The sequence below is a fragment of the Trichomonas vaginalis genome, assembly GCF_026262505.1.
Source record: "Trichomonas vaginalis G3 chromosome Unknown ctg_82, whole genome shotgun sequence".
Classification (NCBI taxonomy): domain Eukaryota; phylum Parabasalia; order Trichomonadida; family Trichomonadidae; genus Trichomonas; species Trichomonas vaginalis.
Genome location: NW_026529169.1, coordinates 1 through 17,345, shown reverse-complemented (window position 1 = coordinate 17,345; position 17,345 = coordinate 1). Strand labels below are relative to the sequence as shown.

Sequence of the window (17,345 nt, the reverse complement as noted above, 5' to 3'; positions counted from 1 at the left end):
GCTGAATTCAGCAACAAAATGAACGAGGTCAGGATGTATGTAAATACATTTGAATTCATTCATAACACCCTTAGTAAGCTCATAAAATGCTTGTTTTGAGGTCGAGCCACTTTTGGCTCCACCGTATTCTTTCAACCAAAACTCAAGAATTTCTCTGCATGAATTTTGTATAAAAAGCAACCGTCGAATTCAGACTGTTGCTATATTCTTCCACAAAACATTTACGCTCATTACGATGAAGAAGTCTTGACAAAACATGTACGATGAAGTCATGACAAAACATATACGAAGAAGTCTTGACAAAACATTTACGATGAAATCATGACAAAACATTTACCCGACATTCTCGTCAATACAAAAAAAATGACACTTTTTCATTAGATAACTGTTATTTTTTGACGAAGTGAAGATTGACACACTTCGTCAAAAAAATCCTGAAATCATATCTTTACATACAAAAAATACAAAAAAAATGACACTTTTTCATTAGATAACTGTTATTTTTTGACGAAGTGAAGATTGACACTTCGTCAAAAAAATCCTGAAATCATATCTTTACATACAAAATAAAAAAAATAAAACTAACTTTATTTTTTTGTCTTAAGGAAATTCATGACAAATTCAAGAGGTGAAAAAAAGGTGAAAAAACAGGTGAGATCTCACCTCTTCACTAAATTATATTTTTGGGTCGGGAACAACTTTCTCTCAATTGGCTGTGGCATAATCTTTGCGTAAACGGTTCAGACCTTCTTCGAACTCTTGGTCTCTCTTCGATTTGGATTGAGATTGGAATTGCTGGGTGGAGCTTGCTGAATCCAGTTTTTTGATTTAGGACGTTGTTATTAAATCAGGGTGGGGAAGTAAGGCATAGCCAGAGGAGGGTAGTTCGGGAAGCCTTGTGGTGGTAGTAACCTTGAAGTGGAAATTGGTAGAAATTTGGTGGAGGTACTTGCTGGAATGAGGTTGCTGAGGAGACTGTTGTGGTTCTTTAGGTTCCTCTGGTTTGGGAATGGACTGGGTTGGTGGGACGTGGGACATTCGTTTGTGTCCTGTCAGAAGGAAGAACTTTTCTGTTGGAAGGAAAAACTTTCCTGTTGGAAGGAAAAATTTTTCTGTCGGAGGAAAAACTTTTTCTGTCGAAGGAAAACTTTTTCTGTGAAGGAAAACTTTTTCTGTTGGAAGAAAAACTTTTTCTGATTCGACAAAAAGTTCTCAATTTTCGAAATTTGAATGGTTTACGACGGACAACTGAAAAATTTTTTCTGTCGGAAGGAAAAATTTTTTCTGTCGAAGGAAAAACTTTTTCTGTCGGATGGAAGGACTCGGAATGCCAGAAGGATTTGACGAGGCAGTTTACCTAATTTAAATAAACGACTGCGTAAAAGACTACTTGCGCAAGGTCATGAAGCCCCAAGGTCAAGTTCACCACTATTTCTGGAAGGGCTGCCTTGAATCTCGAGACTTCGACTGGAATTCCAATTCAAATACCAGAAAACACTCCTTTCGACGACATAAAGCAAGCAAAGAAAGAAGCTCTTGTTAAGTTCCTAAACAAAACGTCCTTGGATACTACTTCCAAACAAGGAGAACCCCCTACCCATATGAAATTGGCAATTCAGTCTCTCCTTCGCTTCTCAGGACAACCATTCTACATAACCTGTGAAGGCGACATCCAACCAGTTCAGTAAACATCTCATTTTAACTTCACTTTTTTATGTTTTTTGTGAAAGTTTTAAAATAAATTGTTTTCATGAGTTTTCTACGATGTTAGAAAAAATGTTATTTTCTAATATCTTCACATTCAATACTTTTTCAGCACTTTTCCGTAGTTATATATGAAAGACAATTCGAGATAAAAGTCATAGTACAATGGAATAATATGTTGCACACCATTTGTTGTGAACCAAACTTGAAAGTCAGAGAAACTGTTACTAGGTGGTTCGTAGAATTTAGAAGCAAAGTCATAAAAGTCCTTACCAATACATAGAAAACTATTGTTGCTTGAACTGAAACTTGCATGACACATAACATTTTGAGGGTCAAACAGTTTCTATAAACTGTCAAATCTGCTGGTGGAAGTATAAATTTAAATGGACCATCTGGTGGTAATGGTTCGTTCTGGTTTAGTAACCGAAGAAATTGTGCCCAAGAACGTTTGTCTACTTTCCAAAATAAAAACTCTGTATCTCTTGGAGGGTTAATTTCAATCTTTTGAAATGAAACGGTGGAGTTCATCTTGTCATATTCTAGTTTCAGATAGTATGTTCCATTTAGTAAAGAGTCGTATTTTTCTTGAAATTCCCAATAATATTTGTTCATTTGAGTTTGAAAGTCATTTAGAGTTTTCTCAAGACTTTCGTCTGAATGAACTGTAAAGATTCTCATTTCGTCAAATTTGTCTATTAGACCATCAGAACCTTTATACTGCCCATGAAAATATACTGGCGAACATAAATGCGTTAGTTCTATTTGAAAACAAAAACTCTTCTAAATCCTATTGCCTTTGCATCTGAAGGACTTTGAAGCCAACGAATTGGATAGTCAACCTGTTACTCGGGATGAAATTTCTTCATCTGAAATAGTCCTACCAGCATTTGTAAAGATATAGTAACTCTAACGTTTTGGTAAGGTTTCAGAATATAACGCAAAAATGAACCCGCAATGTTCTAAATGTAAAGCAGCAATGAGGAAATATAACTACTCCGTCAAAGAGATAGAACGTATGAGAAACGACTATGCAGACTTAAAGAAAGAAGCAGAGAAGCCGGTAGAAAATAAAATGGACATGTTAGCATTTCTGAACAAAAACTATCCAACAGCAGAAGATTTCCTTCTATCTGACGTCAAGAAGAAGTATAAAGAAACCTTCGGCATAGTTAAAACATTCGATGTACTAAAAGAAGAAATAGAGGCTACAAAACTGTTTAGGATTTCAAATATACATCGTACAATTCATGTAAAACGCTTGTGAAAAAAAGAGGTGAGAAAACAGGTGAGATCTCACCTCTTCACCTAAAATATATTTTTGCTGAAAAATGACCAAATTTCATGAATTTCCTTAAGACAGAAAAAATAAAGTTAGTTTTATTTTTATTTATTTTTTTATTTTGTATGTAAGAACAGAAATGACAAACATTGAGTTTGAAACAGTTAGAAAGATAGACAATGACACCAAAGTGGTTAGAATAGGTGATTTAAAACGTAAGATACTCAAAGAAATACAACAAATATTCTTTGTCAGACATTATATCTCCATCTGGAAAGAAACCGAAGGACTGGGTTAGAATTGCTTCTACTCAGAAAATTTTGACAAGAAATCCTGAGCTTATAATATCGGTAAGATTCTATGGAACTACAGCATATCTCATTGACAAAAGTCTTATACCAATAGTTTTGTTATGGTTAGACCCAGTTGTTGGATATAACTTCATAACATATGGTTCATTCGATACGGAACGTTGCAGTGAAGGCTTACTTTACATCGTTCAGAAACCGAAGGACTTCAACACAAAAAGATATAAGATAGGAAGAACATATAATATAACTCTAAGATATGACAGTACAGTCAATAGAGTCAAGGTTGTGTTTGTTAATGATATGAGAGCTGCAGAAACAGAACTACTTGAAAAGTTTGAGAAAATGTATGGTGCTCCCATAAAAGGTAAAGAAACGTTTGAAGTAGATGAGATAGATAAAGCTATAAAATTATTTGACGAAGTTGCTGAAAAATACATGTAAAGCGTTTATTTTTGGTCTTTTGTGAAAGATAGAAAAAATAACGCTAATTTTTTATAAAATTTGACGAAGTGCAAACCTTCACTTTGTGTCATAATGTAAAAATAACGTTTACCATGTAAAACGGTTGTGAAAAAAAGAGGTGAAAAATTAGGTGAAAAAACAGGTGAGATCTCACCTCTTCACCTAAACATTATTTTTGCTGAATTCGGCAACAAAATTCTGAGTAAAATAATTTTTAGGGCATGTGTCAAACCGTTGAGTTTTCACAAAATTCCAAAAATAACGTTTACCATGTGAAACGTTTATGTTAGAAAAAATGTTATTTTCTAATATTCTAATAAAAAACATTATTTTTGAGAAAAAAAATGAAGGTTCTATACGGTTTCTAACCGTTAACAAGCTTGCCTTTTACATTCTGCCTGAGGAAGTCTTTAACAAGCTCGTTAATTTCAATTAGGTAAATTGCCTCGTCGGTAGGTTCGACTTCGACCATTGCTACTGACAGTAGCAGTACTTTTACTGACAGTAGCAGTACTTTTACTGACAGTAGCAGTACTTTTACTGACAGTAGCAGTACTTTTACTGACAGTAGCAGTACTTTTACTGTCAGTAAAAGTACTGCTAATGTCAGTAAAAAGGAAAATTTGAGAGGGTTTTCGACGATAAAGTACTGCTACTGTCAGTAAAAGTACTGCTACTGTCAGTAAAAGTACTGCTACTGTCAGTAAAAGTACTGCTACTGTCAGTAAAAGTACTGCTACTGTCAGTAAAAGTACTGCTACTGTCAGTAAAAGTACTGCTACTGTCAGTAAAAGTACTGCTACTGTCAGTAGCAATGGTCGAAGTCGAACCTACCGACGAGGCAATTTACCTAATTGAAATTAACGAGCTTGTTAAAGACTTCCTCAGGCAGAATGTAAAAGGCAAGCTTGTTAACGGTTAGAAACCGTATAGAACCTTCATTTTTTTTCTCAAAAATAATGTTTATGTTAGAATATTAGAAAATAACATTTTTTCTAACATAAACGTTTCACATGGTAAACGTTATTTTTGGAATTTTGTGAAAACTCAACGGTTTGACACATGCCCTAAAAATTATTTTACTCAGAATTTTGTTGCCGAATTCAGCAAAAATAATGTTTAGGTGAAGAGGTGAGATCTCACCTGTTTTTTCACCTAATTTTTCACCTCTTTTTTTCACAACCGTTTTACATGGTAAACGTTATTTTTACATTATGACACAAAGTGAAGGTTTGCATTCGTCAAATTTTATAAAAAATTAGCGTTATTTTTTCTATCTTTCACAAAAGACCAAAAATAAACGCTTTACATGTATTTTTCAGCAACTTCGTCAAATAATTTTATAGCTTTATCTATCTCATCTACTTCAAACGTTTCTTTACCTTTTATGGGAGCACCATACATTTTCTCAAACTTTTCAAGTAGTTCTGTTTCTGCAGCTCTCATATCATTAACAAACACAACCTTGACTCTATTGACTGTACTGTCATATCTTAGAGTTATATTATATGTTCTTCCTATCTTATATCTTTTTGTGTTGAAGTCCTTCGGTTTCTGAACGATGTAAAGTAAGCCTTCACTGCAACGTTCCGTATCGAATGAACCATATGTTATGAAGTTATATCCAACAACTGGGTCTAACCATAACAAAACTATTGGTATAAGACTTTTGTCAATGAGATATGCTGTAGTTCCATAGAATCTTACCGATATTATAAGCTCAGGATTTCTTGTCAAAATTTTCTGAGTAGAAGCATTCTAACCAGTCCTTCGGTTTTCTTTCCAGATGGAGATATAATGTCTGACAAAGAATATTTGTTGTATTTCTTTGAGTATCTTACGTTTAAATCACCTATTCTAACCACTTTGGTGTCATTGTCTATCTTTCTAACTGTTTCAAACTCAATGTTTGTCATTTCTGTTCTTACATACAAAATAAAAAAATAAATAAAAATAAAACTAACTTTATTTTTTCTGTCTTAAGGAAATTCATGAAATTTGGTCATTTTTCAGCAAAAATATATTTTAGGTGAAGAGGTGAGATCTCACCTGTTTTCTCACCTGTTTTCTCACCTCTTTTTTTCACAAGCGTTTTACATGAATTGTACGATGTATATTTGAAATCCTAAACAGTTTTGTAGCCTCTATTTCTTCTTTTAGTACATCGAATGTTTTAACTATGCCGAAGGTTTCTTTATACTTCTTCTTGACGTCAGATAGAAGGAAATCTTCTGCTGTTGGATAGTTTTTGTTCAGAAATGCTAACATGTCCATTTTATTTTCTACCGGCTTCTCTGCTTCTTTCTTTAAGTCTGCATAGTCGTTTCTCATACGTTCTATCTCTTTGACGGAGTAGTTATATTTCCTCATTGCTGCTTTACATTTAGAACATTGCGGGTTCATTTTTGCGTTATATTCTGAAACCTTACCAGCTAAAACAACTAAAGCGTCAATTGCTCTCTTCATCTCAAACATAGCGGGTCTTATTTGTTTGTTCCATACCTTACCTCTTCTATCTTTATCTCTTATCTGCCATACACATTCAGCAACTAACGAAACAAAGTTGTCGTAGGTCTTAAATTCTTCAGATTTATATATGTCAGAAACATTCTTATATACCATGTCGCAATCTTTGTCCATAACCTTATGATTGCAATGAAATCCTAGAAACTCATAGTTTACCTTTCGTATGAACTTCTTTATTTCTACTGAGTCAGTTGGTTTCACTTCTATTTCATCGAATTCAGGAATAGTGAGCTTTTGTTGTTGGATTTCAGGCAATTTGGGTAAATGGTCGATGAGGTCCTGCATTTCATAAAGATACTGTTCATTTGTTTCATCTTTCGCACTACAGTCTAAATTACATGGTAAAAGTTCTTGCTTTATCTTCTGGATTTCTGTTTCAAAAGTATATGAAGAAGGAATGAAGCTTTTCATCTCTACTAACATAGATGTTGGATTCATGACTAAAGAGTTTGGTGCTGTTGTTTGAATTGTTGTTGTGCCGATTGTTGACATTTTTATTTTTTATACAAAATAAAAAATAAAAAAAAATAAAACTAACTTTATTTTTTATTTCGGGAAAATTCATGAAAATTCAAGAGGTGAAAAAAGAGGTGAAAAAACAGGTGAGATCTCACCTCTTCACCTAAACATTATTTTTGGTCATTTACACTCATTACGAAGAAGTCTTGACAAAACATTTACGTTCATGTTTGACAAAACATTTACGATGAAATCATGACAAAACATTTACGAAGAAGTCTTGACAAAACATGTACGTTCATTACGATGAAGTTTTGACAAAACATTTACGAAGAAGTTTTGACAAAACATTTACGATGAAGTCTTGACAAAACATTTACGAAGAAGTCTTGACAAAGCATGTACGCTCATGTTTGACAAAACATTTACGAAGAAGTCTTGACAAAACATGTACGTTCATGTTTGACAAAACATTTACGAAGAAGTCTTGACAAAGCATGTACGATGAAGTCTTGACAAAACATTTACGCTCATTACGATGAAGAAGTCATGAAAATTCAAGAGGGTAGAAAACAGGTGAGAAAACAGGTTAGATCTAACCATCTACCCTAAACATTATTTTTGCTGAATTCAGCAACAAAATGAACGAGGTCAGGATGTATGTAAATACATTTGAATTCATTCATAACACCCTTAGTAAGCTCATAAAATGCTTGTTTTGAGGTCGAGCCACTTTTGGCTCCACCGTATTCTTTCAACCAAAACTCAAGAATTTCCTGCATGAATTTTGTATAAAAAGCAACCGTCGGAATTCAGACTGTTGCTATATTCTTCACAAAACATTTACGCTCATTACGATGAAGAAGTCTTGACAAAACATGTACGATGAAGTCATGACAAAACATATACGAAGAAGTCTTGACAAAACATTTACGATGAAATCATGACAAAACATTTACCCGACATTCTCGTCAAATACAAAAAAAATGACACTTTTTCATTAGATAACTGTTATTTTTTGACGAAGTGAAGATTGACACTTCGTCAAAAAAATCCCTGAAATCATATCTTTACATACAAAAAAATACAAAAAAAATGACACTTTTTCATTAGATAACTGTTATTTTTTGACGAAGTGAAGATTGACACTTCGTCAAAAAAATCCCTGAAATCATATCTTTACATACAAAATAAAAAAATAAAACTAACTTTATTTTTTCTGTCTTAAGGAAATTCATGACAAATTCAAGAGGGTGAAAAAAGAGGTGAAAAAACAGGTGAGATCTCACCTCTTCACCTAAATTATATTTTTGGGTCCGGGAACAACTTTCTCTCAATTGGAGCTGTGGCATAATCTTTGCGTAAACGGTTCAGACCTTCTTCGAACTCTTGGTCTCTCTTCGATTTGGATTGAGATTGGAATTGCTGGGGTGGAGCTTGCTGGAACATCCAAGGGTTGGGGAAGTAAGGCATAGGCAGAGGAGGGTAGTTCGGGAAGCCTTGTGGTGGGTAGTAACCTTGAAGTGGAAATTGGTAGAAATTTGGTGGAGGTACTTGCTGGAACTGAGGTTGCTGAGGAGACTGTTGTGGTTCTTTAGGTTCCTCTGGTTTGGGAATGGACTGGGTTGGTGGGACGTGGGACATTCGTTTGTGTCCTGTCAGAAGGAAGAACTTTTCCTGTTGGAAGGAAAAACTTTTTCTGTCGGAAGGAAAAATTTTTTCTGTCGGAAGGAAAAATTTTTTCTGTCGGAAGGAAAAACTTTTTCTGTCGGATGGAAGGACTCGGAATGCCAGAAGGATTTGACGAGGCAGTTTACCTAATTTAAATAAACGACTGCGTAAAAGACTACTTGCGCAAGGTCATGAAGCCCCAAGGTCAAGTTCACCACTATTTCTGGAAGGGCTGCCTTGAATCTCGAGACTTCGACTGGAATTCCAATTCAAATACCAGAAAACACTCCTTTCGACGACATAAAGCAAGCAAAGAAAGAAGCTCTTGTTAAGTTCCTAAACAAACGTCCTTGGATACTACTTCCAAACAAGGAGAACCCCCTACCCATATGAAATTGGCAATTCAGTCTCTCCTTCGCTTCTCAGGACAACCATTCTACATAACCTGTGAAGGCGACATCCAACCAGTTCAGTAAACATCTCATTTTAACTTCACTTTTTTATGTTTTTTGTGAAAGTTTTAAAATAAATTGTTTTCATGAGTTTTCTACGATGTTAGAAAAAATGTTATTTTCTAATATCTTCACATTCAATACTTTTTCAGCACTTTTCCGTAGTTATATATGAAAGACAATTCGAGATAAAAGTCATAGTACAATGGAATAATATGTTGCACACCATTTGTTGTGAACCAAACTTGAAAGTCAGAGAAACTGTTACTAGGTGGTTCGTAGAATTTAGAAGCAAAGTCATAAAAGTCCTTACCAATACATAGAAAACTATTGTTGCTTGAACTGAAACTTGCATGACACATAACATTTTGAGGGTCAAACACGTTTCTATAAACTGTCAAATCTGCTGGTGGAAGTATAAATTTAAATGGACCATCTGGTGGTAATGGTTCGTTCTGGTTTAGTAACCGAAGAAATTGTGCCCAAGAACGTTTGTCTACTTTCCAAAATAAAAACTCTGTATCTCTTGGAGGGTTAATTTCAATCTTTTGAAATGAAACGGTGGAGTTCATCTTGTCATATTCTAGTTTCAGATAGTATGTTCCATTTAGTAAAGAGTCGTATTTTTCTTGAAATTCCCAATAATATTTGTTCATTTGAGTTTGAAAGTCATTTAGAGTTTTCTCAAGACTTTCGTCTGAATGAACTGTAAAGATTCTCATTTCGTCAAATTTGTCTATTAGACCATCAGAACCTTTATACTGCCCATGAAAATATACTGCGAACATAAATGCGTTAGTTCTATTTGAAAACAAAACTCTTCTAAATCCTATTGCCTTTGCATCTGAAGGACTTTGAAGCCAACGAATTGGATAGTCAAACCTGTATGTTCGGGATGAAATTTCTTCATCTGAAATAGTCCTACCAGCATTTGTAAAGATATAGTCTAACGGTTTTGTATCTGCTACTTTTGTTCTTTGTTTTTCAACCTGAAGCATTTAATATATGTAAAAATATATTGTTTTAAAATGGTATGCCATTTCATATTTCTCATCTAACAAACAAGTTTCCCAACGGTCTTCTCCAACAAACTCAGCGTACATTTCAAATAAAATAAAAAAATGTCACTTTTTAAAAAATAAATTTTTACTTCATGCAATGTTCACTAACATCGAAAGGCATGTCCATAAGACGTTCTTCTTCTAACCTCTCTAGTCTGTTTGGATAATTTGCACGTGCTGTTTCCAAATCCATTTCGTAGCGAAGACCAGACAATTTGTCATAGACTTTTATGGGTCTTCCCTTCCTATATTTAAAATTCTTCGAAACTCTCCAACCATATCTTTGCAACTCTGCTTTTATTCTAGCAGATTTTCTATCCATTCTATATGGGGGCATTTTTATAAAAATAAAAAAATATTTTTTTCTTTACTTAACATAACCGCCTGCTGCCATAAGTCTTTGACGCCAACCCATACCAGCTAATGAAGGTTGACTTGGTTTAGTTTCCAAACTAAACTTTGGTTTTGGTTTATCTTCAGTTTTTGGTTTTTCTTCTTCTATCGGTTTTTCGTCACTTTTCGGTTCCTCTGACTTTACTTCACTTGCAGGAACAGTTGTGTCGTCAACATCTTCATAAATATCATATGCCATTTGTTTTTGTTTTCCTTTCAACTTTTTGTGTTTGTTGTAAAGTTTAGAATATTTCGACTCTAAGTCAATGAGATGTTCTATAATGAACTGTTGGTCAGTGAAGTAAACTTTTCCATCTGTTGTCTCGAAAGCTCCTTCAGACTTCAATATTTTATTTGTGAGAGTCTGTTTCTTTTTTGAGATACTTGCCGTTCCATTTTTATGAAAAGTGACTTTATAGTTAGGGTTTGTATTTCCAGACCTGGCACTTTCTATTATTGAATTTTTCTCTTCATCTGTAAGTTCTTTGACAGGTTTTGACAATGGTTCTGAACTTTTTGTTTGTGGTGTCAAATCTACCGTTTCAACTTCTTCGGTCATTTCATCTCAGTAAAAAATTTAGTTTGGTTTGTTTTCAACTGGTTGTTGTTGTTTTTAAGTCGGTCTAAAACTTCCTGAGGTATAGGAAGAACTTGACAAACACGTTGTGTAACTGCTGGAAGCCGACAAATCCATCTTGAACCCATTTGTCTCAATGCTGTATTGTTCATTTCATCTCAGTAAAAAAACTTTACATTCCCCACGTTTGAGGCGGTTGAGGTTGGTTATTGTTTACCCATTGTTGTGCATGGTTATATCCTCTGTTAAAGAATCTTTCACCTTGGTCCATATAGTGTCCTGCTTGGTTATAGTAGTCATTTGCTTTGTTATAATAGTTTCCTGCTTGGCTTCCTACATTGTCCATCCATCCTTGAACTTTTCCTCTTGTTTCAGGATTTGGAATAAGATTTGTTGCATCTCGTGCTACATCCCAACCTTTCTGTACAGTTTGTATAATAGGTTGTGCTTTCTCTTTAAGTATACCTAATGTACTCAAAATCTTCCTTCCAACTCCAAATACACCTCTGGCTATTGTTCCCACTGCGGGCAAAAATCTGGATGCAACTCCTGCTAATGCGCCAAATAAACCCATTTCTTATAGGATAAAAATGACGAATCCAAACAAGGACCCCTATGTTTCTAAAGCGACAAAGAAAGCACTCATGGTAAAAATCTTTAGTTCAACCCAAATGCTTGGTTTATGGATATCTTGGAAAACATTCCGAGAGTTAGAACAGATGGACCACCATACTGGCTAATATTTGTCGGTCAAAACACAAGATACTGTGAAGCCATACCATTATGGTCCAAAAATATTTTAGATGTGAAAACTGCTTTGACAATATTCGTTGACAAATACCATCCAACAAAACTGACATCTGACTGTGAAAGTTCTTTCAAATCAGATGATGTAAAAAACTATCTGCGTTCAAAAAATGTAAACCAATATTTCATTGTCGACCAAAACCATTCTGCTCTTGGTGTCATTGACGGTTGTATAAAAATGTTAAGAGACTTAAACCAACCACAAGGTGGTGAAGCAAATGAAATGTCATATGACGACAAATATAGACACTTCTCCATGGCAAAGATGAGACAAGTTTTAAATATTTACAATAGCCGTAAACAAAAAGGTTTGGGAAACCACTCCCCCGAAGAAATGAAAAACAACCCTGACTTAGAGAAAGACTATATATTTAATAATTTAGTCAAAAGAGACAAACAAGAAAGAATGCCGGGCTTCAAACTTCAGAAAGGTGACAAAGTAAAAATAGAAATACCTAAACGCGACCCATATGAAAATACTATTGACTATGACAACAATGGGAACCCGACAGGTACTCACATTCGTGTTCGTAAAAATAGAAGAAAGTATACAAGAGAATATTATGAAGTTTTAGGCAAACATGGCAAAATGTACACACTGCAAGCAGAAGATAAAACTACTATTGTCAGACCTCGTTTCAAACTTGTCAAAGTTCAAGTGGTATACTTTCAAAGACAGTTCCTAACAAATATAAGACAACTCCTGACGAATATGCTAAAGAAGTTGAAAATGACGACTAAGCATTTCTATACCATGCGTAAACTGTCATGTAAGGTGGCATGTATTCTTTACTTTGTCCCGTTGGATTTGTTGTGAAAGTATGGACATGATTTCCTCCTGGTTCAGTTGGTCGAAAAGTCTTTTTTGCTGAATGGTTATAATCTGGAGATAAAACGTCAGTGCCAGCATAATATTCTGAGTTGTATAATGGGTGGTCTCTTAATGAGTGGCTATGGTCGCCAGAAAAGTTTGTAGTTCCTGTATGAGTGTGCGGTGGAAGGTTTGCTTCTTTAATTTTCTTCGAACCACCTGTTTCCTTTGAAGAGTTTGCACAATACAAAAACCTGTCGACTATTTGTTCCCATGCACCAACACCAAACATTACTTGAGGACCTCTTGCTTCCATAGATGTATAAATAGAACCTACTGGGTTCATTAAATCAAAATATGAGACATTATAGGATTGTCTCTTTTGAACTTAAAATATAGTGCAACTATTTCAGGTTTCTTCTGGTTTGTGTAAGAATATTTTTTTAATATATAATCTTATGTTTTCAGGGTAGGTAAAATCTTGACTATAATATTTATTTCTGTCATCTATATAATAATATACTATTCTCGTTTTTCTATTGCATTATATCTTTTATATCTATTAATCTAAATATAATGTTTGCTTTTGTTCATCTGCATGTAGTGTTCCTTCGTCATCTACATAGTCATAATAATATGGTGCTGGAGCTGGGTCAGGCAATGTCATATCTGCCATTTCATAAACTCGGAAATATTTCTTTTGTTCGTCTCCATATAAGTTTAAGTAGCAGTTGTTGTCTAATGGAACTTTAACTTGTGTACCATCATTCTTTATATAGCTTACATACATTTCATTGTTATTTTTCGGAATGAGTTTATACCGTATACCATTTCTTAAGGACTGTACAAACTGCCATCTAAAATATTTATTTTCTTCATTGACAGAAAAGTCACCAACAATAGTTTCAATATTTTTTGTTGTTCCTATCAAACTTTGGTATATTTCATTGACATATGTTTTATCTGCTTTATTTTCAAGGCTAACGTTTAAGTCTGTTATTTCAGATATAGAATGTGTATGTCCAACGGCACTTTTTCTGTTTAAGGTTTCTTGTAAGTTTGTAATATTTGCAATGGTATGTGTATGTCCAACGGCACTTTTCCTGTTTAAGGTTTTTTGTAAGTTTGTAATATTTGCAATGGTATGTGTATGTCCAACGGCACTTTTCCTGTTTAAGGTTTCTTGTAAGTCTGTTATTTCAGATATAGAATGTATATGAGTCTTTTTAGAATATTCGTTTTCAGCTCTTGTCACTTCACTTGACATTTTATTGTCAACATATGTTTTGTCTGCTAGTTCAGGATGAGTATGTTCTTTTGTTGCATAAGCATTGTTAGCTCTTTCTTCTTCTTTTGCTATTGCATCGTCTACATATTCTTTGTCAGCTTTGTTGTCAACATCTGCTTTCAAAAGAAGTTCATTTATAGGTTTCTCGTTTAAAGTTCCTTTTGTTGGATTTATACAGACAGTATTGTTCTTCTTGTCTTGAAATAGAAACTCATCTGTCATTGGGTTTAATGTCAGTTTTAAGTTTCCTTCTTTCAATGACTCAGATATCTTAGAATAGTTTGAAAAGTTTGTTGTGTTCTTATTTAGAGCTTGCATAATGAGTTGTCGGTTGTGTTGTATTTCTCTCATGGAAGCAATATCTTTCGACATTTTTATTCTAGATAAAATATGCTTCCAATAGAAAAAGAAAATTCAAGAGTTGCTACAACTAAACCATTAGATGAACTTTTTACTAATGTCGGTCAAAAGTTTGAGACAGAGACCGTAAAGCATGAAGGCTATCGTTTTGACTACCCATTAAGATGGCTAAGAGACCCATCTGTCACAAAAGCTATTGGCTTTCGTAGAATGAAGTTTGTGTCTGTAGAAGATAAAAGTTTTCCATTTATTGTAAGGTTTCATATAGATTATATATCTGAAGGGAAACGAAAAATGTGGGAAGAAATTGAGCTAATACAAGTTGACCTTTCATCTTCTCTACAGACTGCGTTAAAAAATATAGAAGATAAAATAAATTCATGTTATGCAAAATATGCTGATGAATATGCAAATACCGAGAGCACACTTTATGTGAGAATTGTATATGACAAACAAAATTCACAAGTGTCATTTCAAATCTACGAAAACAATCCAAATAAAGACGAACAAATATATACAGAATTCACTGCAATGTCATGGTATTATTTGCAAAGAATGTTAAATCAGAAAGTCGAACTTCCTTTAGCAAATATTTACAGTCGATATGCAAGAGATGAACCATATTTATTTAAAGATGTTTTCGACCAGCTGCTATTATTGTTCATGCTTCATTTTCTGGCGCCCAAAACTCTTTCTTATGCTTGGCAAATGACTTTTACGAAAAACCTACAAAGTTATACGAACCACCAAGTGGAAGTATTTCAGACTTTCAAGTATGGTTTACTACAGATGGAAGAAAAAGAATAATTCCATTATACCATGCGTTTTACTTAGAACTTAGTTTCATATACAACTACTATCGAACGGTAAAAATATAATTTTTAATACGGTTGAGGTGTTGGATTTGGTTGCCAACTAGACTGTGGTGCAGGTTCAGGCTGTTGTATAACAGGAGCTTGTTCTTCTGGTTCAGGGTCTTTAGGTATAATACCAACGAACTGACCTACTCTTTTACCAATATTTTGACAGTGTCCCATACTCCTCTTCCGACAGATTTTATTCCATTCCATATACCTCTTCCAACATTTCGAAAGAAGTTTCCTATCTTACTGAAGAAACCCATTTTACTATATGTAAAAATCTAATGTCCGCCTAGTCTCTTACGTTTCCTGTTGAGTTCCATAGCATTCTTAACTGGAGCTCATACATTCTGTTTCTCCTCTGGTAGAAAACATATTCTGGGTCAACTCCTGTGTTCGCGTCATCTGCATAAAGTTGTTTATATCCCACTTCAGGGTTTGTATAAAACTCTTTCCATCTCATATTTGCATACCATGGTGGCAAACCTAACGCAGCGTCATTTGACATGGCAGTTTGCATTTGTACATCTGTTGGCACTTGACCATAGTTTGCCATTGCAGTTTGTATTCTAACTTCATTTGGAATATTCTCTGGGTTTGGTTGTCCAGGTTGCTGTGCATTCGCTAAGTTCTGTGCGTCCATTTAATATTAGATAAAAATATCTCTTACGAGTACATATACTGAACATTTGCAGGCATTGGTTCATCTTCATATTCTCTGTACTTTTCTGCCACGTCAAATAAATAAATGACACAATGGAAAAAACCTAAAACAAGTAGTCCTATTTCAACCACATTTACTTACTAATAAAATTCTTTGTTATGACACTTTCTCCGGTTTATAGGACCTCTCTCATATTCTATCTTGTCATATCTAAACTCATAGTCATGTATGTCCTCTAAACTCTCATAACGGTTTCCAAACCACTTTTATCGGATGTAAAGTAAAAGCATGGATGGTTATGTAAAACGTCTAAAGTTTCTAAAAGTCTCTCAAAGTCCAGTCTACTTGGTATTGAAAATCCCATGTGTTATAGAACGGTGGGTCCACTATAAAGAAAACATTTTCCTTGTCTTTATATTTTTCATACAACTCTGTCCAATGACATCTCACAAACTCTATACCCTCAATATATTTTTCTATGTCCTCTTTTGAAAACATTTGTATAGTTAAGATATAAAACTTTTGACATAAAGTGTTTCAATGTCATGAACTCTTATAGCACCACTATATAATAGTCTAGCAGATATACTATCCCAGTCTATATATTCTGCTTTTTTCAAAACCTCTCTCACAATATTTTTCTTATCTAATGGTATACGTCCATCTTACCTATAGGTATCTTTTCTTTTAACTCTTTCAATATATTGTTTGTGTCTGGAATATGTTTGAGACGGTCCATATAGTTGTCGAAGTCATTGCATATAATCTTTGAGTCTGGGAATATTGTATGGCACAAATGGGATATATAGAAACTTCCACCGAACAAATCTACAAATGTTAGACCATTCGGTAGTTTCTTAAGTTTCTCTAATATAATATCTTTACATTTACTCTTATTTCCAAAGAACGGTAACGGTGGTTTTGTAAAATTCATTTATATATAATAATAAAAATGTTTTTTTCCTGAAAAGTGACAGAAAAGTGACAAAACATGAAAACATATATAATTGTGAAAAGTGACACATTATATAATGTTTTCGACCCAGAAGAAGGCTTCTTCCCAGAAGCAATGGAGGAAGAAGAAGAGTCCTCCGAATTCACACCAGAAGACTAACAATTTTCCGAATAAAAACTTCATTTATACTAAACATCTTCGGGGCTAGAGGGCACGAAGTGCCTGGAAGCCCCACTTCCTTTTTTTTTTTTTTTTTCTTCCAAATTGACATCCTTAATTTAATAAATTCGTATAAGGTCGCCAAAAAAAAGTGCGGAAATTAAAAACCGCAGTTTGAGCACTTTCTGAGAGTCTGTTTGTCAGAAAGTATACATTTGTAAACTTTCTGACACTAAAATTTTTTTGGTCCTTTCAAAGTTTTTGACAATGTCAAAAAGTATACATCGGGGCTCACAATTTTCCTCTCAAACGGCGGTTTTTTAAAAACGCTCAATTTTTCATCGACCTTATATTGTTAAAAAAAAAAAAAGGTAGTGGGGCTTCCAGGCACTTCGTGCCCTCTAGCCCTGAAGATGTTTAGTATAACTTTGTCCGGACAAGTAAGGGTCTATCGTCGCTACAGGAAAAGTTACGGGCGTTCCAAGGAAGTATACTTTGAGAAGCCTTTCCCCCTTATAGAATGAGATAGGACGGTTATTTTAC

At 34.3% G+C, this 17,345-nt stretch overlaps 5 protein-coding genes and 5 pseudogenes across 10 annotated transcripts, besides 1 other annotated feature; 4 read left to right on the top strand and 6 right to left on the bottom strand.

Moving 5' to 3' along the window:
• Positions 1-13,741: part of a mobile genetic element that runs on past the window's edge.
• Positions 2,651-2,971, top strand: TVAGG3_1068990 (organellar and viral DNA polymerase type B; the record flags this gene model as incomplete). The annotated part of the gene is made up of 1 exon (XM_051256305.1): positions 2,651-2,971. The coding sequence occupies one exon, from the start codon at positions 2,651-2,653 to the stop codon at positions 2,969-2,971; it is 321 nt and encodes a 106-aa protein (XP_051076481.1).
• On the top strand, positions 3,208-3,738 carry TVAGG3_1068980 (annotated as a pseudogene). Its single transcript has one exon. A coding segment is annotated over exon 1 (531 nt).
• On the bottom strand, positions 5,065-5,475 carry TVAGG3_1068970 (annotated as a pseudogene). Its single transcript has one exon. A coding segment is annotated over exon 1 (411 nt).
• On the bottom strand, positions 5,842-6,234 carry TVAGG3_1068960 (organellar and viral DNA polymerase type B; the record flags this gene model as incomplete). The annotated part of the gene is made up of 1 exon (XM_051256304.1): positions 5,842-6,234. One exon carries the CDS (start codon positions 6,232-6,234, stop codon positions 5,842-5,844), a length of 393 nt encoding a protein of 130 aa, XP_051076480.1.
• On the bottom strand, positions 8,047-8,388 carry TVAGG3_1068950 (uncharacterized protein; the record flags this gene model as incomplete). Its single annotated transcript, XM_051256303.1, has 1 exon — positions 8,047-8,388. The coding sequence occupies one exon, from the start codon at positions 8,386-8,388 to the stop codon at positions 8,047-8,049; it is 342 nt and encodes a 113-aa protein (XP_051076479.1).
• On the bottom strand, positions 9,113-9,523 carry TVAGG3_1068940 (annotated as a pseudogene). The gene has a single exon. A coding segment is annotated over exon 1 (411 nt).
• On the bottom strand, positions 10,014-10,250 carry TVAGG3_1068930 (uncharacterized protein; the record flags this gene model as incomplete). The annotated part of the gene is made up of 1 exon (XM_051256302.1): positions 10,014-10,250. One exon carries the CDS (start codon positions 10,248-10,250, stop codon positions 10,014-10,016), a length of 237 nt encoding a protein of 78 aa, XP_051076478.1.
• TVAGG3_1068920 (phage tail repeat-like family) lies at positions 10,296-10,880 on the bottom strand (the record flags this gene model as incomplete). The annotated part of the gene is made up of 1 exon (XM_051256301.1): positions 10,296-10,880. The coding sequence occupies one exon, from the start codon at positions 10,878-10,880 to the stop codon at positions 10,296-10,298; it is 585 nt and encodes a 194-aa protein (XP_051076477.1).
• On the top strand, positions 11,581-12,446 carry TVAGG3_1068910 (annotated as a pseudogene). The gene has a single exon. A coding segment is annotated over exon 1 (866 nt).
• Positions 13,742-14,194: 453 nt separating the features above from the next.
• On the top strand, positions 14,195-14,800 carry TVAGG3_1068890 (annotated as a pseudogene). Its single transcript has one exon. A coding segment is annotated over exon 1 (606 nt).
• Positions 14,801-17,345: the final 2,545 nt, after the last annotated feature.